This window comes from Hypomesus nipponensis, chromosome 22 (genome assembly GCF_054491055.1).
Source record: "Hypomesus nipponensis isolate SF chromosome 22, ASM5449105v1, whole genome shotgun sequence".
NCBI classification, from domain to species: domain Eukaryota; kingdom Metazoa; phylum Chordata; class Actinopteri; order Osmeriformes; family Osmeridae; genus Hypomesus; species Hypomesus nipponensis.
In genome coordinates this window covers 13,908,122-13,926,395 of record NC_140382.1, presented here as the reverse complement: position 1 = coordinate 13,926,395, position 18,274 = coordinate 13,908,122, and the positions used below count along the sequence as shown (strand labels likewise).

At 45.4% G+C, this 18,274-nt stretch overlaps 1 protein-coding gene across 1 annotated transcript in view; it reads left to right on the top strand.

Annotated features, from left to right (window-relative positions):
• Positions 1-4,815: 4,815 nt before the first annotated feature.
• Positions 4,816-18,274, top strand: part of frem3 (Fras1 related extracellular matrix 3) — a 33,918-nt gene continuing 20,459 nt past the window's right edge. Inside the window, exons 1-2 of the mRNA XM_084687216.1 lie at positions 4,816-9,976; positions 10,236-10,325. Of these exons, the coding sequence (XP_084543342.1) occupies positions 4,948-9,976; positions 10,236-10,325 (5,119 nt within the window). The 5' untranslated portion in view covers positions 4,816-4,947. The remainder of the gene's footprint in view (positions 9,977-10,235; positions 10,326-18,274) is intronic.

The following is an 18,274-nucleotide window of genomic DNA, read 5'->3' as shown; positions in this document are numbered from 1 at the left end:
CCCCATCAGTTGGATGTTCTCCACCATAAAAAATCTGAAATGCTCTGTAGGTTCTGCGGTCAGGCCACTGACGGCAGCACAGGCACTAGAATGTACACTCCTGTTCTGGAGGCCTGACCACAGTCATGGATGCCCAGCGCCAATCTGCCAAGAGAGGCAAAATACTAGCCTCCTCCCAGGTCCCTCTGAACCGGATCCAAATGTTTTAGATTCTTGGTATCCCCTATTTATATTCTGTGTATATTTCCAGCGGGTGGATGATTGGGATGCTAGCGGCGAGGCTGAGTGTGAGAGCTAGCGGATAGAAAGTGGGGGCCTCCTTTTCTGGGAGTTATTCTGAGGAGGAGAGGAGGCTGTCAGGTGATTAGATTAGAAATATGACTCAAAGTGGCGAGAGTTTATGGATCCTATTTTTTACATTTAATTTTTTTTCATCAACAATGTTTACAGCTTAATGTAGCTTTCCTATAGCTTTCCTTCCTGTATGCACATACAGTATGACACTACACACTACAGAACAATTTATGCAAGTAGATGTTTCTGGACTATGCATGGACAGCTGCATGAATCCAGATCAGGAATCATCCCTGCCCATCTCATCTGGACCGCGCTGATCTGTTCTCCTTCCTCAGTTGTCAGTAGTGGAGTGTGTGTTTAAGTGTTGAAATAGTTTGCTATGGAGGAGTATACAGTACTTCACAAGCAGTTTCCAAATTCTCCACTGCAAGTGAACTAAGATCCGTACTGTAGACCCACAGAAATGGGTTCTATAGGTTTTCTAACACAGTCGCTGTATGAAAGAAAAAGAACTTATGGGCAAGTGTTGTATGTGTACCATTGCCTTGTCATCAGTCCTGACAGGTGTGTTCAGTTGAATGCAAAAATGTTGAGATTCTATTACAGTCAGTGACAAGAGTATTGACATGATAATTTGTCGTCCGTTAGCAAGTTGGCTTTGATGCAGCATGTGCGACTGTCTAGTAAAGTGACTGTTTTCCATAGAAACAACTACACACACACTTGCTCATTTCTGGACATGGATGCACATTCACAAACTGCCCTGCACAGCTGGACTTGGCCATATATCAACATCGCCGTGGGTAGGATGCAGGGTTATGAGATGTTCAAGAGTGATAAACGTTACGGACATGTTAAGAATGCCAGGAATGATCACCACCACAACTCATTTGTGTATACTCAGTTTGAACATGTTGAATACTGCCGCTACCTGCAAGACCTGACCACAAAATGATATAGTGCATTGTCATTTGCATTGTGAATGCCCATAAACATATAAAAAAGAAAAAGATTCCCATATTATGACCAAGAATTAGAGGTGTTAGATTTTAGGTGACCTGCTTAAATAATGGCATAAAACAAAAACTGAACAAAAACAATTGAGACCATTTTTTTAATCCATGCCATGTGAGATTCCGTTTCAATGTCAAATCACTTTGATGGAATGAACAAATGTTGTCAAAGCAAAGAGTGTGTCACACTCTCTTCCAGAGAGATGGGGTTGAATCCATTCTGTCTTTGTTTTCCATTCATCATGGGTCATTAAGAGCTGCTGTCATCATGAGCTAGTCCCCAGGACGAGGAGAGGAAACTGGGAAGTGGAACCTGAATGCCCTGGCCTCTACCCAACCTCAGTCTCTGTTTACGCAGGGCCATAATTAACAACATCTCCCAACGGAGGGAAACCTCACAGAATGCCATGCCATAAATGAATGTATGGTTCGTCAGTGGAGATCTTGGAGGCAACATAATGCATATGAACCCTAGAAAAAAGGTGAGGGGAATATTCAAGTGTTGATCTGTAGTATAAAACGCTTGTTTGGTTTGTTTTTATAGATATGACCTTTCGTACATGCCCCCGCTTTCTTCCCAACCAGTAGGACAAGGAGGGACCTGACTTAGTTAAGGGCTGAAATGAAAAGACGAGAGCCGAACTTCCCAGCGCCCCGTGGCATCCTGGGTATTTGATCCATGCTAAGCGAAGCTCGTCACAAGTAGGTTGCTAAGTGCCGCGCGGTGTTGTCTGAAGTGCATCATCATCTCCAGTAAACACAGAGGCCTTTTATTTTTACCGGGGCTATTGAGGGCATCAGGTTCACGCCTATCTCCCACTCCTCACTCCCAGGCCTTGTTCAGTGCCATCCTTATACTTATCCCCCTTGATACAAAGAATTCATGCACAATAGTTCCCCTGTGCATTAAAGACATTTGTAGATTATGGGCACTTCATCAAAAAGTGATCAAATGACAACTGCTGGAGTGATGTACTGTATTCCTGGGGATGACCTACAGTATTACATAGGGTGACTGGATGTTGAGGATGACTGTTGAATGAGACATTGAGTGGAATGTACAGTTATTGAAAATAATATGCATATCAATGTTGTCCAGGGACTATGTGCTCTAAATAAACATATTTTTGTAGGCAGAAAAGGTGTCTTGTGTGTATCAAAAATAAAAAAGCACTTCAAGCATCTTTAGCATGTCGTCTTTCTCATACGCTGTTCCATAAAAGGCCACTAAGTATTTTTATCTTGGCGTGACCTTGTGCACCATACCCAATATGCATTCTCACTGCATCCAAAATTTGATTGCTCAATTTGTTACGTGTCATGCTGTGTCACTAGAAGCATCTCTCATACTGTCTTCCAATAACGGTTCAAATATTCTAGGCTTCACAACAACATTAATATAAATTTGTTGACAAATTGGCATTGCTGTTAGCTGCTGACAACATGGCTGCCGCTTGAATCATGGATGCCTAGATCATGTGTCTCATCATCGGATGAGCACATTTACATCTTGTCCAGAGGGGATTTCCATCCTGTGTGGGTGTAAATCTGATCTGAAGCCCAGTGACAGCCCACCGCAAGGGATATATTTGGACTTTCTAGGAATAATTTATAGAAAAGGTCATCATGGGATTATTAATGCGCTACCACGGCCTACCAAGTTTGGTACTATAGGTCACTGAAATTGAGGCCACATCCTGCACAGGACGAAAAGAAAACAAAATAATATACAGTACCTACTATAGAACTGTTAAGGCTTTATGAGAGAACGGTCATTCTCTCAGTAGAGGCATTTTCTGCAGTCTTTCTGCAACAGAATTGTTGTGTTAAAAGGCAAAGGGCGGTGGGGGACTGGAGAGGGGGAACCCACCTGTCCTGCCAACTGATGCCAGGTGTCGGGCGCCCTGTGTGTGACCGAGGGAGTCTCCAGTGCCGAGGCGTCCCACTGACGTGACCCTAAAGGGCACTGCCTCCGTGAACAGGCTGTAAACCTTTACAGGACCACGTCCGGCAGGTCACTGGGTGGTTAGCGATGAATGAAAGTCTAGACGCTGACAAGGCCCGGTGTTAGTTAGTTTATTTGATACATTTTGTTCACGTAACCATTTCTACCATGAGATGTTCAAAAAAACCCTGTGTATCAATGAAGTGTTCACTATTAAATACAGGACATCCATATGAGAGAGGTATTCAAAGTGTCTAACAATTCCTTAAAGTCTAATAAATGATCGCAGAAAATAAATAGATAAATACTGTATAACCTTTAGAGAATAGCTGCTGAAGAACCTGCAGCTGAAATGACAGCTGTAATGGCAGGGCTATGGAGACATTGCTACTGCTCTGTACGAACAGGATGCCCCTGTACTCCGGCTTGTGTTGGAGGACTGGTATGAGAGATGTCAGGCTTGACCTTGGGCCAGGAGACTCACTGATGGGAATTTGATAAGAGAGAGGGTTCACGGTTCATTAGCACCGACCACATCAAGCACCTTGAAAGACTACTCTGTTCCTGTGAAGCGCTCTGTGAAATTACCAGCATAGTCTCTTATGGTACCTCATGGCACAGAGCTCACTTCAAAGCAGCTGAAAAGCGAAGGGGCAGATAGTGAGACCTGGCACATAGGATCGTTTTGGATCCCTGATGTCATGTGATAAATGTTCCTGTGTGTCGGCCACTTGGGCTTCTTGGTCATATTGATAAATATGTCAATATGTGCATATCAATATGTCTGATATTATTTAAAACTGTGTGGTTGCCTCATTGCCTTGGTATTTCTTTTGGGGCAATATTGAAAATGTTGTTCATAGAAAGCTTATCTTGTTCACCATGTTATCCATTAGAGGGCACCATAGTCAGCATTCCATACCATCCTGCTTGCAAAGATCCTGTTTAAAATATATTTATTTTAATTAATAAAATCAACCAAACCTATGCTGTAAAACTGTCAATGTCTATATACAATGCTTAAAACAGCAAATCCACAAATGAAAGGCTATACTAATTGTGTGTTCATGTCAAAAACGTTTAGACATCATTTGAGTAATGTTAGCAGTGCTCTGCAATGTCCTTGAAGGAAAAGTAAACAAAACCGAATCAAATTAAATTCCTGTAACAGTAACTTTATCCTAAAACATGTACACTTTTCTGAAACAAACACAAGTGTGCAGTACTTTATCTGAAGTATTTGAATTTGTTTCAAGATTTTTAAATCAAGGGCACAGCTTTCTTTTCTGTTGTTGCACAAAGATTACTAAGAGAAAGGGGAGAGTGGGGTAGGTAGTTTATGACAGGGCACATAATACGGAAGCTGGGAGGGGATAGGCAGGCATAGTTTAAGAGGCCGTCCAATGTGCTTTCTTAAATTAGCTGTGGGGGCAGGAGGCATGCTGTCTGAGTGGCTAGTGGGAGGGGTCTAGGTCTTACTGTCTACTGTTTCAGTATTACCTGCACAGCCCCACAGGACTGTCTACACTTGTCCTGGGTGAGTGTGTGTGAACACAAAGGGAGAGGAAAGAATCACACAAGAGTTCTTCTCATTCTTTCTCTACATTTTTGTTTTTTCTTCTGTGGGGAGACTACTTGAAATATTTATTTCTGACATTTTGCAACATAGTTGCTGGGCAACTAGCACTGGATATGGCTGGTTGTCTGCAAAGGACAAGACTTTGTAGAGCTCAGGCACTCTTGAAATGCCTCTCAGTGTTTTTTACTGTGGGCTTTTGCTTTGCCTCAGTGGATGCAGAGCCTTTTGACGCTGCTTTTCTCTATAAACACCAAACTGGACCTAACGCCGATGACATCATCGTAGCCAACAACGGAATCAGGGTTCCCTTTGGGAGGTCTGTGTATTTGGACCCTGTTAATGACCTGGTCACTGATGTGCAGCCCGGGGACCGCTGCCACATCACTGTTCTGGACAATGACCCACTGGCCCAGAAACCGGGAATGCTAAGTCCTAAGAAGTTTCCCTGTTCGTTCGGGCCTGAGGAGGTGAAATACACTCACTTTGGTTCTCGGAGTCCCAGCAAGGACCGGGTGAAGCTTCAGTTGCGCTACGACTCCCACACGGACACTGTGGTCATCCCCTTCATGCTGGAGGTGGAGGTGGTCTTCCAGCAGCTGGAGATCCTCACCCGCAACATACCTCTCGTAGTGGACAAGCTTCACAGCACCAGCAACCCTATTGACAAAAAGGGCCTTGAGTTCTCCTTTGAGGACGGGGTCACTAAGTGTAAGGTCACAACTCTGGTCGGCGCAGGAGGTCTCCCCAGGTATGGCACCCTTTTGAGTAATTCCATCAATGGCCAGATGGTAGACTGTGATGAGTTTCTTAAGCAAGGCATTCGCTACAAGCACACAGCCACCACCAACTCACCTAACAGAGACTTTATTCCTATGATGGCAGAGCTACAGGACAATGAAGGCAACATTATCTTGCAGGAGCATTTCCAGATTATGATTAGAATCAAAGAGGGCACAGAAAACACTTCTCCCAAGCCTAGCTTTGTAGCTATGATGATGATGGAGATTGATCAGTTTGTGATGACAGCTATTACAAGTGATATGCTGGCTGCCGAGGATGTTGAATCAGATCCAGATAATTTAATCTTTAACATAACTTCACCTTTAGGCTATCAGCAGGGCTACCTAATCAGCACAGACGATCAGAATCTGCCTATCACTTCTTTTTATCAGAGAGACATTAAAGATCTGAAAATAGCCTATAAGCCCCCCTCAGAGGACTCAAACGAAGAGAGGATTTTCCAGCTGGAGTTTGAAATTGTAGATACGGAGGGTGCAGTGTCTGACACTTTTGCTTTTATGATTGTGGTGAAGCCAATGAATACCATGGCACCCGTAGCAACCAAAAACACAGGACAGCTTTTGTTTGAGGGCCAATCCCGGGCTCTGTCCAGCTCTCAAAATCTAGAGATCAGTGACGAGGATAACCTGGATGATGTGAAAATAACAGTCGTCGACGGATTGAAACACGGCGAGCTGACGGTGCTGGGCTCTCGCAGGAAATTCTTCACGCCTGCTGATTTAGATGCCGGCATCGTGGTGTACCAACACGACGGCAGCGACACCTACAGCGACAACATCATTTTCAGAATGACTGACGGTAACAATGAGGTGGAGTTTCTTTTCCCCATCACCATCGCCCCTACAGATGACGAACCCCCTATCGTCAACGCTAACACTGGCCTGGTGCTTTTCAAGAACGAAATCATGCAGCTCTCCCCCTTTATTCTAAGTGCCACAGACATTGATTCTGAGGACTCCACCATTAAGTTTATTTTAGAGGTCCCCTATTCCACGGTGGGGGAGATGCTGCTCAGACAAGTGGAGCCGCCCTCTGACCCCTCAGCCTGGACGTTCAGTGAGACAGATGAGATGTTTGAACAGGTGGTGGTAGAGTGGTTTCAGCAGGACATCATGGACGGTAAGCTCTTTTATCGCCACATCGGACCCCACAGTACCACCATCGTGATCGACCAGTTAATCTTCCGTGTTCAAGATGACAACGACCCCCCTAACCAGTCAGGGGAGCACTCGTTCACCATCAAGATCCAACCTGTGGATGACATCCCCCCAGAGCTTTACACAGGCACCACACTTCACATGACAGTGAAGGAGTATGAACTGACGTATTTCAGCAAGAAGTTTTTGCGTTACACCGATCTGGATTCAGATGACAGGGATCTAAGATACACAATCATTAAGTCCCCCACTGACACGGATGACAACAACCCGACCCTCCTGGGAGACATTGTTCTGACTGACAACCCTGGCACTGTCGTCACCGAGTTCACACAAGCTCAGGTCAACCACCATAAAGTGGCTTACAAACCCCCAGATCAAGAACTGGGCATCACTCCAAAAGTTGCTCAGTTTACATTCATTGTGGAGGACACTGCTGGTAATTCAGTAGATGGACTATTCACTATTTTCTTACAGCCAGTGGACAACAAACCCCCTCTTATAACCAACACAGGTTTTACTGTCTTGGAGAGAAGCACATACATCATCACTAGGAAGGAGCTGTTTGCCACGGACAAGGATACAGATGATGAAAATATCCTGTTCACTGTGACTCTGATTCCCCGCTATGGGCAGCTGCAGTATTTAGGTATAGACATGTCCAACGGTGAGACATTCAATCTGGAGGATGTTGAAAACGGCCGTCTGGCCTACATCCACAGCGGAGAAGAATCCCTCAGTGACATCATCAAGGTGGACTGCAGCGATGGCTTCCACGAGGTGCCCATCATCATCAAGATCTCCATTAGCCCCGTGGATGACGAGACCCCCACCATCATGCTCCCCGCAGGCCTGCTCGGAGCCCACATCGACGTGCTGGAGAACGGGGCGACGGAGATCACCAGCAACGTCATCCAGGGACGGGATGAAGACACTGACGACCTCATGCTCACCTTCATCGTAGAGGAGCCCCCCAAACTCGGCGAGATCCTGGTCAACGGAGCCCCCTCGGAGAGGTTCACGCAACAGGACATCATCAACGGAGTGGTTGTGTACGCACACACGAGCGGGGAAGTCGGGCCCATCAAAGAGCACGACTCCTTCAACCTCACCATCTCCGATATGTCGGATGAGTGGGTCGTCGGGGGCAACAAGGTCCAAGGTGTCCGGGTTCAAGTTACCATCCTCCCGATGGACAGCATTCCACCCATAGTCAGCGTGGGGGGGCAGTTTGTGGTCTTGGAAGGGGAGAAGAACGTCATCACGCCACAGCACATTCAGGCAGAGGACATCGACACGGATAACAATGACATCCTCTGCACCATCATCGTTCAGTCGACGTCAGGCTACGTGGAGAACATCTCCCCAGCCCCAGGGTCAGAGAAGTCCAGGTCGGGGACCGCCATCACTGCCTTCAGCATCAAAGATATCGGCCTCGGACACATCTACTATGTCCAGAGCATCCACAAGGGCGTGGAGCCTGTGGAGGACCGATTCACCTTCCGCTGTTCGGATGGCATCAATTTCTCCGAACGCCACTTCTTCCCCATCGTCATCATCCCAGCCAATGACGAAAAACCGGAGATTTTCGTCCGCGAGTTTGTGGTCATGGAGGGCATGAGTCTGGTCATCGACACACCCATCCTGAACGCAGCCGATGCGGACATTCCGCTTGACGACCTGGACTTTGAGATCATCACAAACCCCAAGCATGGCAGTGTCGTCCAACAGCTTGGCACGGGCACCATCCCTGTGACCAAGTTTTCCCTGGACCAGATCAAGGAGGCGTCCAACATTGTCTATGAACACGATGACTCAGAGACCAAAGAGGACAGTTTTGTGGTAAGGCTCTTCGATGGGAAACACACCGTAGAGAAAAAGGTTCTCATCATGGTCATTCCCGTTGACGACGAGACACCCAGAATGGCTATAAACGACGGATTAGAGGTGGAGATTGGAGAAACCAAAATAATCAATAACAACGTTTTAAAAGCCACCGATCTGGATTCTGAGGATAAAGAGCTGACGTATGTTGTGCGCTATGGCCCTAGCCAAGGTTACCTTCAACGCATCACCAAGCATGGGGATGTTCTGGGCAACATCACCATTGAAATGAACTTCACTCAAGATGACGTCGACAAACAGCTAATCCAATACGTCCACACCGGCCAGGAAGGAGTCCGTGACTTGCTGAAATTCGATGTCACCGATGGGATCAACCCTCTTATTGACCGTTACTTTTATATAAACATTGGAAGTATGGACATGGTCTTCCCAGATGTCATCAACAAAGGTGTCACCCTGAAAGAAGGAGGCAAAGTGACTCTGACCACTGACCTGCTAAGCACCACTGATATCAACAGTCCTGATGAGTTCCTAAGCTTTAGCATCACACGCGCCCCTAGCCGAGGTCATCTGGAGTGCACCGACTTTCCAGGCGTTCCTATTTCCACTTTCACCCAGCTGCAGCTTGCCGGCAACAAGGTTTACTACATCCACACCTCAGATGATGAGATGAAGATGGACAGCTTTGAGTTTGAGGTGACGGACGGCTACAACCCTGTGTTCCGCACCTTCAGAGTGTCCATCACGGATGTGGACAACAAGAAACCCGTCCTGACCATCAGCCAGCTGATAGTGGCGGAGGGAGAGACCAAGCTCATCACTCCGTTTGAGTTGACCGTGGAGGATCGCGACACCCCAGACAACCTGCTGCGCTTTGTGATCACTCAGGTGCCGGTGCATGGCCAACTGCTCTACAACAACACACAGCCAATCACTTCCTTCACCAAGCAGGACCTGAATGAAAATCTCATCACGTATAAGCACGACAGCACCGAAACCAATGAGGACAGCTTCTCCTTCACCGTCACAGACGGAACACACTCCGACTTCTACGTCTTCCCCGACACAGTTTACGAGACACGCAAACCCCAGATGATGACCATTCACATCAACACGGTGGACAACGGAGTCCCCCAGATCCTTGTTAACAAAGCAGCTGCTTCGCTCAGGGTCCTGCACACAGGCCACTTGGGTTTCCTGATCACCAGCAAGGCCCTGAAGGCTGAGGACAGAGACAGCGCCAACAAGGTGCTGAAGTACACGGTGTCAGAGGCCCCGCTGCATGGCTTCATTATGAACAGCGCCCTCGGAAATGACAGCATCAAAGTCTTCTCACAAGGTAATCTTCGATACTACTGTAAAAAAACACACAATGAACATACAGTAAAGTGTATTTGTTTGAATCATTAAACACAATTTTTGTAGTTATTTACGTAAATTTAAAGGTCTTTTCTTTTGTCTTGGTATATGATTAATTGTCAAGACAGAGGGTTGTAACTAAGTCTCAAAGAAAAGTGTGCTAATCCTCTCTGATGCTTTAAAGAACTCAGAGATGCTGTAACTCTCTCATCATTCTTTCCACCCTTTCATGTCATCAGCTGATATTGACGAAATGAAGATCTGCTATGTGCTCCTGGATGGGAGCAACGCCACAAGTGATATCTTCTACTTCACTGTGGAGGATAACGGTAAGAACCTCCCTCTAATCTTCTGAACTTTGTGCTCGCAGACTTAAGTGTCACATTACTCAGGATTCAGTTGCCTGCAGGCATTTCCACAGACTTCAAGTCTTCTCTTTTAAGGACTATTTTAGATTGAATCTTCCTGCTATCTGTCAGACTCCGAGTGTTTGCATCACAAGGACTTAGGGCAGTTGGCCATAACTGACAGCAGAACTCCTCGTCTCTTTTCGCTCCACTGCAGAGGGGTGGCAGGCTAAAAGAAGGCTAGAAGGGGTCAAAGGGTACATAGGCCAGACAGGGGCCATGGGTGTGTTAAGAGTGAAAGGGTCACTTATTGGACAATGAATACAGCTATGAACTTTATTGTCCCTGGACAAAAGGTCTTTTCAATGTCATTGTTGAAAGTGCCCCTATCTGTCCTTGTGTTTGAAGTGACACCATTAAACAGCATTTGCCAGTCTCTATCCTTTAACCGCTATTCACGGCAAACAATTCAGTATATCCCTGGTTTTACACAAATTAATTCAAGGTAATAGTGTTTTATCTTGTGTAAATCTTGTCTATCATATATTTGTTTATATTGGTAGAGCAGTTGTTGCCTAATTTGATTGCTTTGTAGGTTAGTGGGACAGAAACATGTTTGTCATTATTATTTCATTGGGATGGGTATAGCTCAGTGGTACAGTGGCATTTCCCTCTCGGTATATTGCTTTGGACAAAAAAAGTGTCTGCTAAATTAACACATTACAGTTATTACGATGAACTTGTTTAATTCTACCCTCCCTTCAACGTAAGGGAAATATTGTCTCTATTTTCAAATGTCTATTTTTTGTCCTGACTTATCATCACTGGCCAATAAGGTCTTCTGCTTTGTATCCAGATCCATTCCTTACACTTCCTCCTTCTCCTGGGATTCTCTGCTTACAGCACTTTGGATGTCAGTAGGGCTCTGTGTGTATTTATATTCTCGAGAAATTCACTTTTGGTCAGATGTCATATGAACCTCACCTCTTGGATTTCATAACTATCCACAGGTTGCATTTCTAGAGTGACAATCCTGTGGTTTTTGAGTACAAGCATAATGGACGTGTTCGGTTTTTAATTTTTGACTTTATTTCTAATATAGGTAGTTCAATGGATATGCACGGTATGAAGATTAACAGTGTGATTGTTTCACACAGTTGAGTATGAATAGTTTATAAAGTTTTGCTCTGTGGTACACCTCATCTCAGTCTTCTGCTAAAGATTTAAAGAGCATCCCAGTTATATATTTAAATATATCTGTGTACTGTATACTGTAAAGCAAAGTAACACAATATAACAGGTGTAGGGACACTTTGCTATTTTAGCATCAGCTGTAAATGCTGAACACATTCTGGGGTTTTGAAATGCTATCCACACTGTAAGGAAAGTTTGGGCTATAATTACGCCAGATTGAGAACCAGCCAGAGCAATATCGTCATCACGGCCATGGGCAGGGGAAGCCTATCTGGTGTCATGGCCTTTTGGCAAATTCCTCTGTGGTTTTAACCAATGCGAACCCTTGCCCATTAATCTTCATGTTAGCCTTCTCTTGAGTTGGTGTAATAATTAACTATAGAGGTGAGGCAGAGAGTGAAACAGGTGAAAGGTTATTGTTGACTGAGGGCTCCAACAGTGCTTGGGAGCTACAATCTATAACTACTTTTTGATGATACTGGAGGTAGCTTGGAATAGTACAATGTGTAAAACTCTAGTGTTTTTCACGTGAAGAGACAAGGCAGCCATAAATAGCTTTCCAGGACTTTCTATTGGCTTAATGAATAATAGCTGAACTTTCTCAGGCCTGTTAGCTTGAGGCTCTGTCTATAATTGGGGGTCGAGCTACAGGAACTGGACACAAGGGCTTTAATTATCTTGACAATCGCCTCTGTTTGTCCGGCCAACGTTTGGGATTCCTAGTGGGTTCATCTGAGCCAGGTGTGGTTCAGTGCCCTCTGACTGAGCTCCAGCTGGGGTTGGTCTGTGTGTTCCTGGCTGAATACGGTTCACACGTAGATGGCTCTGAGGGAAACACACATGAAGTCAACCAACACGCGTGTACCTACACACACAGACACACCTTTCTCAGGTCTGTTCTCTGTACAGTACGGGTAATTCCTTATTGACCATGTCACTGAGTTCAATTATTGGCCAATGTCTGCTAAAAGGGCTCTATTTCTATGAAAAACAGTTTTTACTAGAAATATGTAATAGTTTGTTAGGAGTGTTGGAAGCAGTTGATTAAAAAAAAAAAGCTTTCTTACAAGGCTCTCTCTTCCCTCACCTTCAAGGGAGGCCAGTGATGCAGCAACCTTACGGCTGGTGCCTTGGCACCCTGACTAACACACAGCTGGACGGACTCATCCTTTTTGGGCCCGCTGGCTCTCGGGAACGCAGGGAGATGTATTGCCATTAGAGAAGGGTAGCCAAGATGTTTGAACGGGGTCCAGGGTAGCTGGTGTGTTTATTCTTTATAAGGAGCAGACAGACTAGAGGAGGAGGCCGTTTAGGACCTGAACTTTTCATGGTGCGGCTCCTTGGCACTCTTTGTAATGCACAGTCTATAGTACTTCTCCTATAGTGGACAATGATATGTGGGTGTAAGAGAATGCCTCCAGACTTAATCCCAGAGCTCTATCCTTCTGTAACCAAGACAGCCTATCCTATGCATTTTCAGGGAACTGTTTAGCTAGCTGCTAATGTATCTGGTGTCAAGGCTCTGGTGCGAACCACTCCTCAGAGCAGGAAATAGCTATGGAGATACATCTGTACACAAGCAGCTGCTTGAGGGTATTAGCAGCTTTTAAACACAGCAGAGTACCTGCCAGCACATGCAGATCGCCACTCTCTCCCTCTCTCCAAGTGGGCCAAGCTTGTTAACACACACACACACACACATCCACACGCACACTCATTGACACACACCGCCCCTCATAAACACAAAAGTCTGGATGAGATGAGCTAGCATTAGTTTGCCTAACAACACTTCGCTCTCACGGAAGACACTCAAAACCAGTCCACACCGGTATGCAGCCCTCTCCACTTGTATACTGTACAGTACTGTGCCAGTTTCTGTTAGAGTCCGCACGCCATCTATTCCTTTTTAGACTCACTGTCTCCAGGGTGGTAGAGGTGTGTGTTTGTGTGTGTATCTGTGTGTGTGTTGAGAGGAGGAGGGGGTGTACATTCCTCATTGCCAACAGGTGTAAAGCGATTTAGAACCTACTTTGTGACATAATATAACGTGTGTGTGTGTGTGTGTATGGATTTGAGTGTGTGAGTAATAAACATATGTTGAGATCTCAATCAGGGGCTGACAGCAGATAAATGTGGTGTGTGTGTCCCAGTATTGGCCAGGACAGAGGTCAGCACAAGACACCCAGTCGGACGTCTGACGTCTCAGACAGGACTTGGTTGTTCAGAGAGCGGCAGCATTCCAACCCTCTGAGGAAAGCCTACGTTGCCCTTTTCTGTCAGGACCCAGAGGGAGGTCCCGTGGAGTGCCTGTTTAACTTTTCACCCTTCAGACAGATCCTGTGACAGGAATGTTGCCCAGGTGAATAAATCACTCGCACAGCTGGAATGATCAAAATAGATTTGTTTATTCAGCTGAAACTTCTAGAAAGTATATAGAACATTACAGCCCAATATCCACAACAAAATCCATCTAGGTGTGACAATACTGTCGTTCAGAAGACCTTCCATCAGTTGTTTCAATGGTACAAACAGGCTAACTACAAAGTCTCACAGTATTATCCAGTAGTACAGTAATCCAGCTGGGAAGCAGTTATTAGCTGTAGAGATGACAGTAATATGAATAGGAATCCTATTGAGTACAGCCTTTTATCTGAGAAGGCTTTCTATCTCAGCTACTGAATAAGGTGATATGAGAGGCCATGATAAACGAGCTGGAGACCTTGTCCATCATCACTAAAGCCTGTAGCTACCCCTGTTATATAGGTACATGCACTCCATGTTGTCCAAGAATGGCTTGTGTTTTGATTCCAAACACTAAGTCAGAATCGTGCATCAGCCTTTACAGATATAGATTAGTAAAGTGCAGTTAGATTAACCAATTCTGGTGAAAGACACACTACAGCACTGTTTTGAAAGACAGGAACAGGAATGAGTCCCTCAAAATGCCTTTGAAATATCCAGCATCACCAAAAGTGTTTATCGTAGGTTGACAGTGCATAGATAAAAAGCAGTCAAGTGAGCAACACTTTCCAAGGCAAGCATATTTTGAGAGAAAAGTAGGAAAGTCTACTTAGGAAATATTTACATTGATATCCAAATGAATAAAATGGTGGTTTAACTGTTCCCATGATTCTACCACAGACGTCCTGTGTCCAAAATGCAGACACATTGTAGTTCACCGAGGGTCACTGCCCTGTTCACTGAGAATGTCTACTGGTTGAGTAAAAACCAAACATCCTTTCAGTCACCTGTTCAAGTGCCCACAGAGAGCTGCCTGAGCCAATAAATACTTGTTTTTACAAGTGTGCGTGGCTCACATCTATCCTCATCTATCAGGCCCCTTCCAGACTGCCAGAGGCTGTGAGAGACTAGCCCCCAGAAGTCGTCAGACTTGTCCAGACTTCCAACTCTTCCTATTTTTTCTCTGTAGACTTGGGTCAAACAGTGTTTGAGAGATCGGATCTGAAAATGGGTTGGATTATGTTCTCTGGCAGGGAAATGAGCCAATTGTTTATTGGCCAAGGTTAATGGGCTGCTGCAATATAGTAGATTGTTCTGAGCCTTTGACTTGCTGATGAAGATAACCATGTATTAAATTCAATGTTAAGAATGGACTGCCTGTTTTAGTCAAAGCATTGCATTTGATTGTCCCTGATGTTTCTAGGCTTCCCTTCTGTTGTATGTGTGTCGGGGAGGAGGTGGGGGGTGCGACAGGCATGATGGGGGGTGAAGGTGGGGGGAGGGGGCTGTTATACGATTATTCTGAGACGAGGGAGGAATGCTCTTTCCTCTTAGACCCCTGACTCCTGGCCATAGACAGACCCCGACATGGAGGAGGGACCCCTACCAGACAGGTGTGTTTGCGGGGTGGGGTGGGGGGGTGGTGGGGGGCGGGGGTGGTTCCTGAGAGATCTCATTTCAAAGCCCCTCTCCCATACTCCCACTCTCAAACACAGGCCATCTCCTACTAGCCGGAAATCCAATCCAACTCTTAGATATGCCGATAAACCGGAGGCGGCTTGTACCACCGAAACCAATTCCTGAGAGGTTGAATGGAACCCGACCTGAAGGAGGAATAGTCTTTTGGAGAGAGAGAGACAGAGAGAAACAGAGAGAGAGAAACAGAGAGAGAAACAGAGAGAGAGAGAGAGAGAGAGAGAGAGAGAGAGAGAGAGAGAGAGAGAGAGAGAGAGAGAGAGAGAGTGAGACAGAGACAGTGAGACAGAGAGACAGAGAGACAGAGAGACAGAGAGACAGAGAGACAGAGAGACAGAGACAGAGAGACAGAGGGAGACAGAGAGACAGACACAGAAAGAGATACAGAGCAAATGTGTTGCACAGGTACTTTGTGGGCCTGTGCATGCAGTGCTTCTGTTTGAGTGCCTGAGGGAGACATGCAGAACTGACCCAACACCATCCGTTTCTGATACAGTACCCAGTGCAGCAGGACCTCTGAGCCCACACGGCCGTACAGTAGGCAGGGAGAGAGACGACCCTCAAGTGGGTCACAGCCATCTCACGCCGCAGAGCTTCCTAACTGTGTTTTCGGATCTGAACTGTCAACCATGTCAACAGCCCCCCTCCTCCCCCGAGATTTACAGTCTTCTGGTGCCACCGAAGGGCCTCACTGTGACTGCGAGGCAGGAAGACTCTCTCACCCCACACCCTCCCCTCCTTCCTCCTGACAAAGTCCAGATTTACTGGGGCTGGGAGAGTGCGGGGAGTTATGATGAACGACCCCAAGTTATTCTTATCTGGTCCCATATGGCAACCCTTTCAGCTTCTGCTCCCTGGGGAGCTGTCATTGAGAGGTTCCCTCACTTGTCCTCACACTCCTTGGGACGTTATGGGTATTTATGATTTTTCTGTGTCTTCTTTCCATCTTCTTCTTTTAAATAGTTTGTATCCTTCTCTCTCCCTTTTTTCCCACCTTCCATCTGCCTCTTTCTGAGGCAGTATTTGGCAGCTAACGTAACGTAAGATTCTCTGGGGTGCTGAAAGTATCTTGGGTTGACCCTCTGTGCAAACTAGAAGGACGGACCCCCAAGTGTATGTCACCCTGTGATTAATGACCCTGGGTCAGGTCACTGTCTTAGAGACAGCCCCTGGACGTTGTCATATGTAGATTTACGTGCCAGTGATGTTCGGTAGCCAATGATAGCTATTAATACCGTCTCATCCCAAATCCTGACCAATGGAATCTCTGAAATGTGGAGAGGAAGCTAAGTTGAGCCCTCCGGCATTTGAGAAATGACTTTCTGTCGCCCTAAAGTGAAAATCAGAAAGGGATTCAAAGAAAAAAGTAGATGCTGTTTATAGCTACGGTGAACAACTTCATTTGTGATTTATCTACACTTCATTCTTTGGCCACGTGAAATTCATGAGGCCCAAATCTGAATCGTCGCAAAATCGAATAAAAAAAAATGGCCCCCATCAGAAAGTATAAATGGAAAGATTGATGCAGACATTTAAAAATTGTATTCCTCATTCTTGTCACTCAGCGTGGATATACTTAGCCGTGCGGCAGTGGTCTGTTGCTCTTCCTTGCATCATGCTGAGGGACCTGACCATGACCTCTACAGATATCTGTCCCCTGACACATCCAACCGCATCTATGTATGGCGATGCCTAGGACACCCTACATGTAAATAGGACAGTATGAGGAATGTGCTATCAAAAGGCACTGAGGGGATTGCTGTAAATATTGAATGCTTAAAGGGTAGACATTGCTGACATGGGATATGGGATATTCCTATGTGTGTGTGTGTGTGTGTGTGTGTGTGTGTGTGCGCACGTGTGTTTTTGTACTTGCTGAGTAATAGTGAATGTATTACCTAAGAAATATGGATTTGTTTGTGAATGTTTGTATGCACTGTATGGTGGTCATCCATTAAGTTTGAATGCCAGTGTGTGATTATTATGGGATTATGAATATATTATAGTTTAAGGTGTTAAGCACACCTCACAGAAAAAGTTGGAATGTGCTGGCTACTGACTTGTGTGCAAGATATAACTTGCAGTGCCGTGATGAGTCAGATGATTGTCAGACAAAAGTGAGGTCTCAAAACACGAGAACAGCTATGAGACCATAAAAGAAATAAATGCAGAATATACACACAAATATACTTCCTTGAGAAGTAATTAGAGATTAGAGCCTAATAGCCACAGCAGGCCATCTTGGAAATCTTGGCAAATCTTTCCACAAGCCATTAAAATGACAGAGGTAAATATGCATCAAGCTCTAGCTGCTAATGTTACAGAGTTGGTGGGAACTTGTGGATGGGGCCCACCACATTGACAAATGTGTGAGTCATTTAGGGATGGCTGCCTGCACCTAGGGTGCTGGACATCATCCAGTCTCAGCCAGGTCTGAAAACACCAAGGTCAGTCACGCTTTCCAAGTGATATACTGGCTTTGCTTAGTGCTCCAACAGTGAGCTAAGTATAAATCACACCACAGCTAATTTATTAAGGGAATGAAAACTGGGAAGATTTAAAATGCGGGCCCAATAAAGCATCTCATCCCGGAATAAATTGTAGTTATCCGTCAGCTTGAAACGTAGCGGAAATATGAGCTTGGTGACTGTGTTTAGGGGTTGATATTCAGTCTAAATGTTAGTTGTAAAGTTTGCAATAAATTAGTTTGTAAATCAGAGTTTAATGTCAGATCTCCCAGGACTTAAGAACCACCGTTTGACGGTTCTATTCCTGTAAATAATAGACCAGTTTCAAGGGAC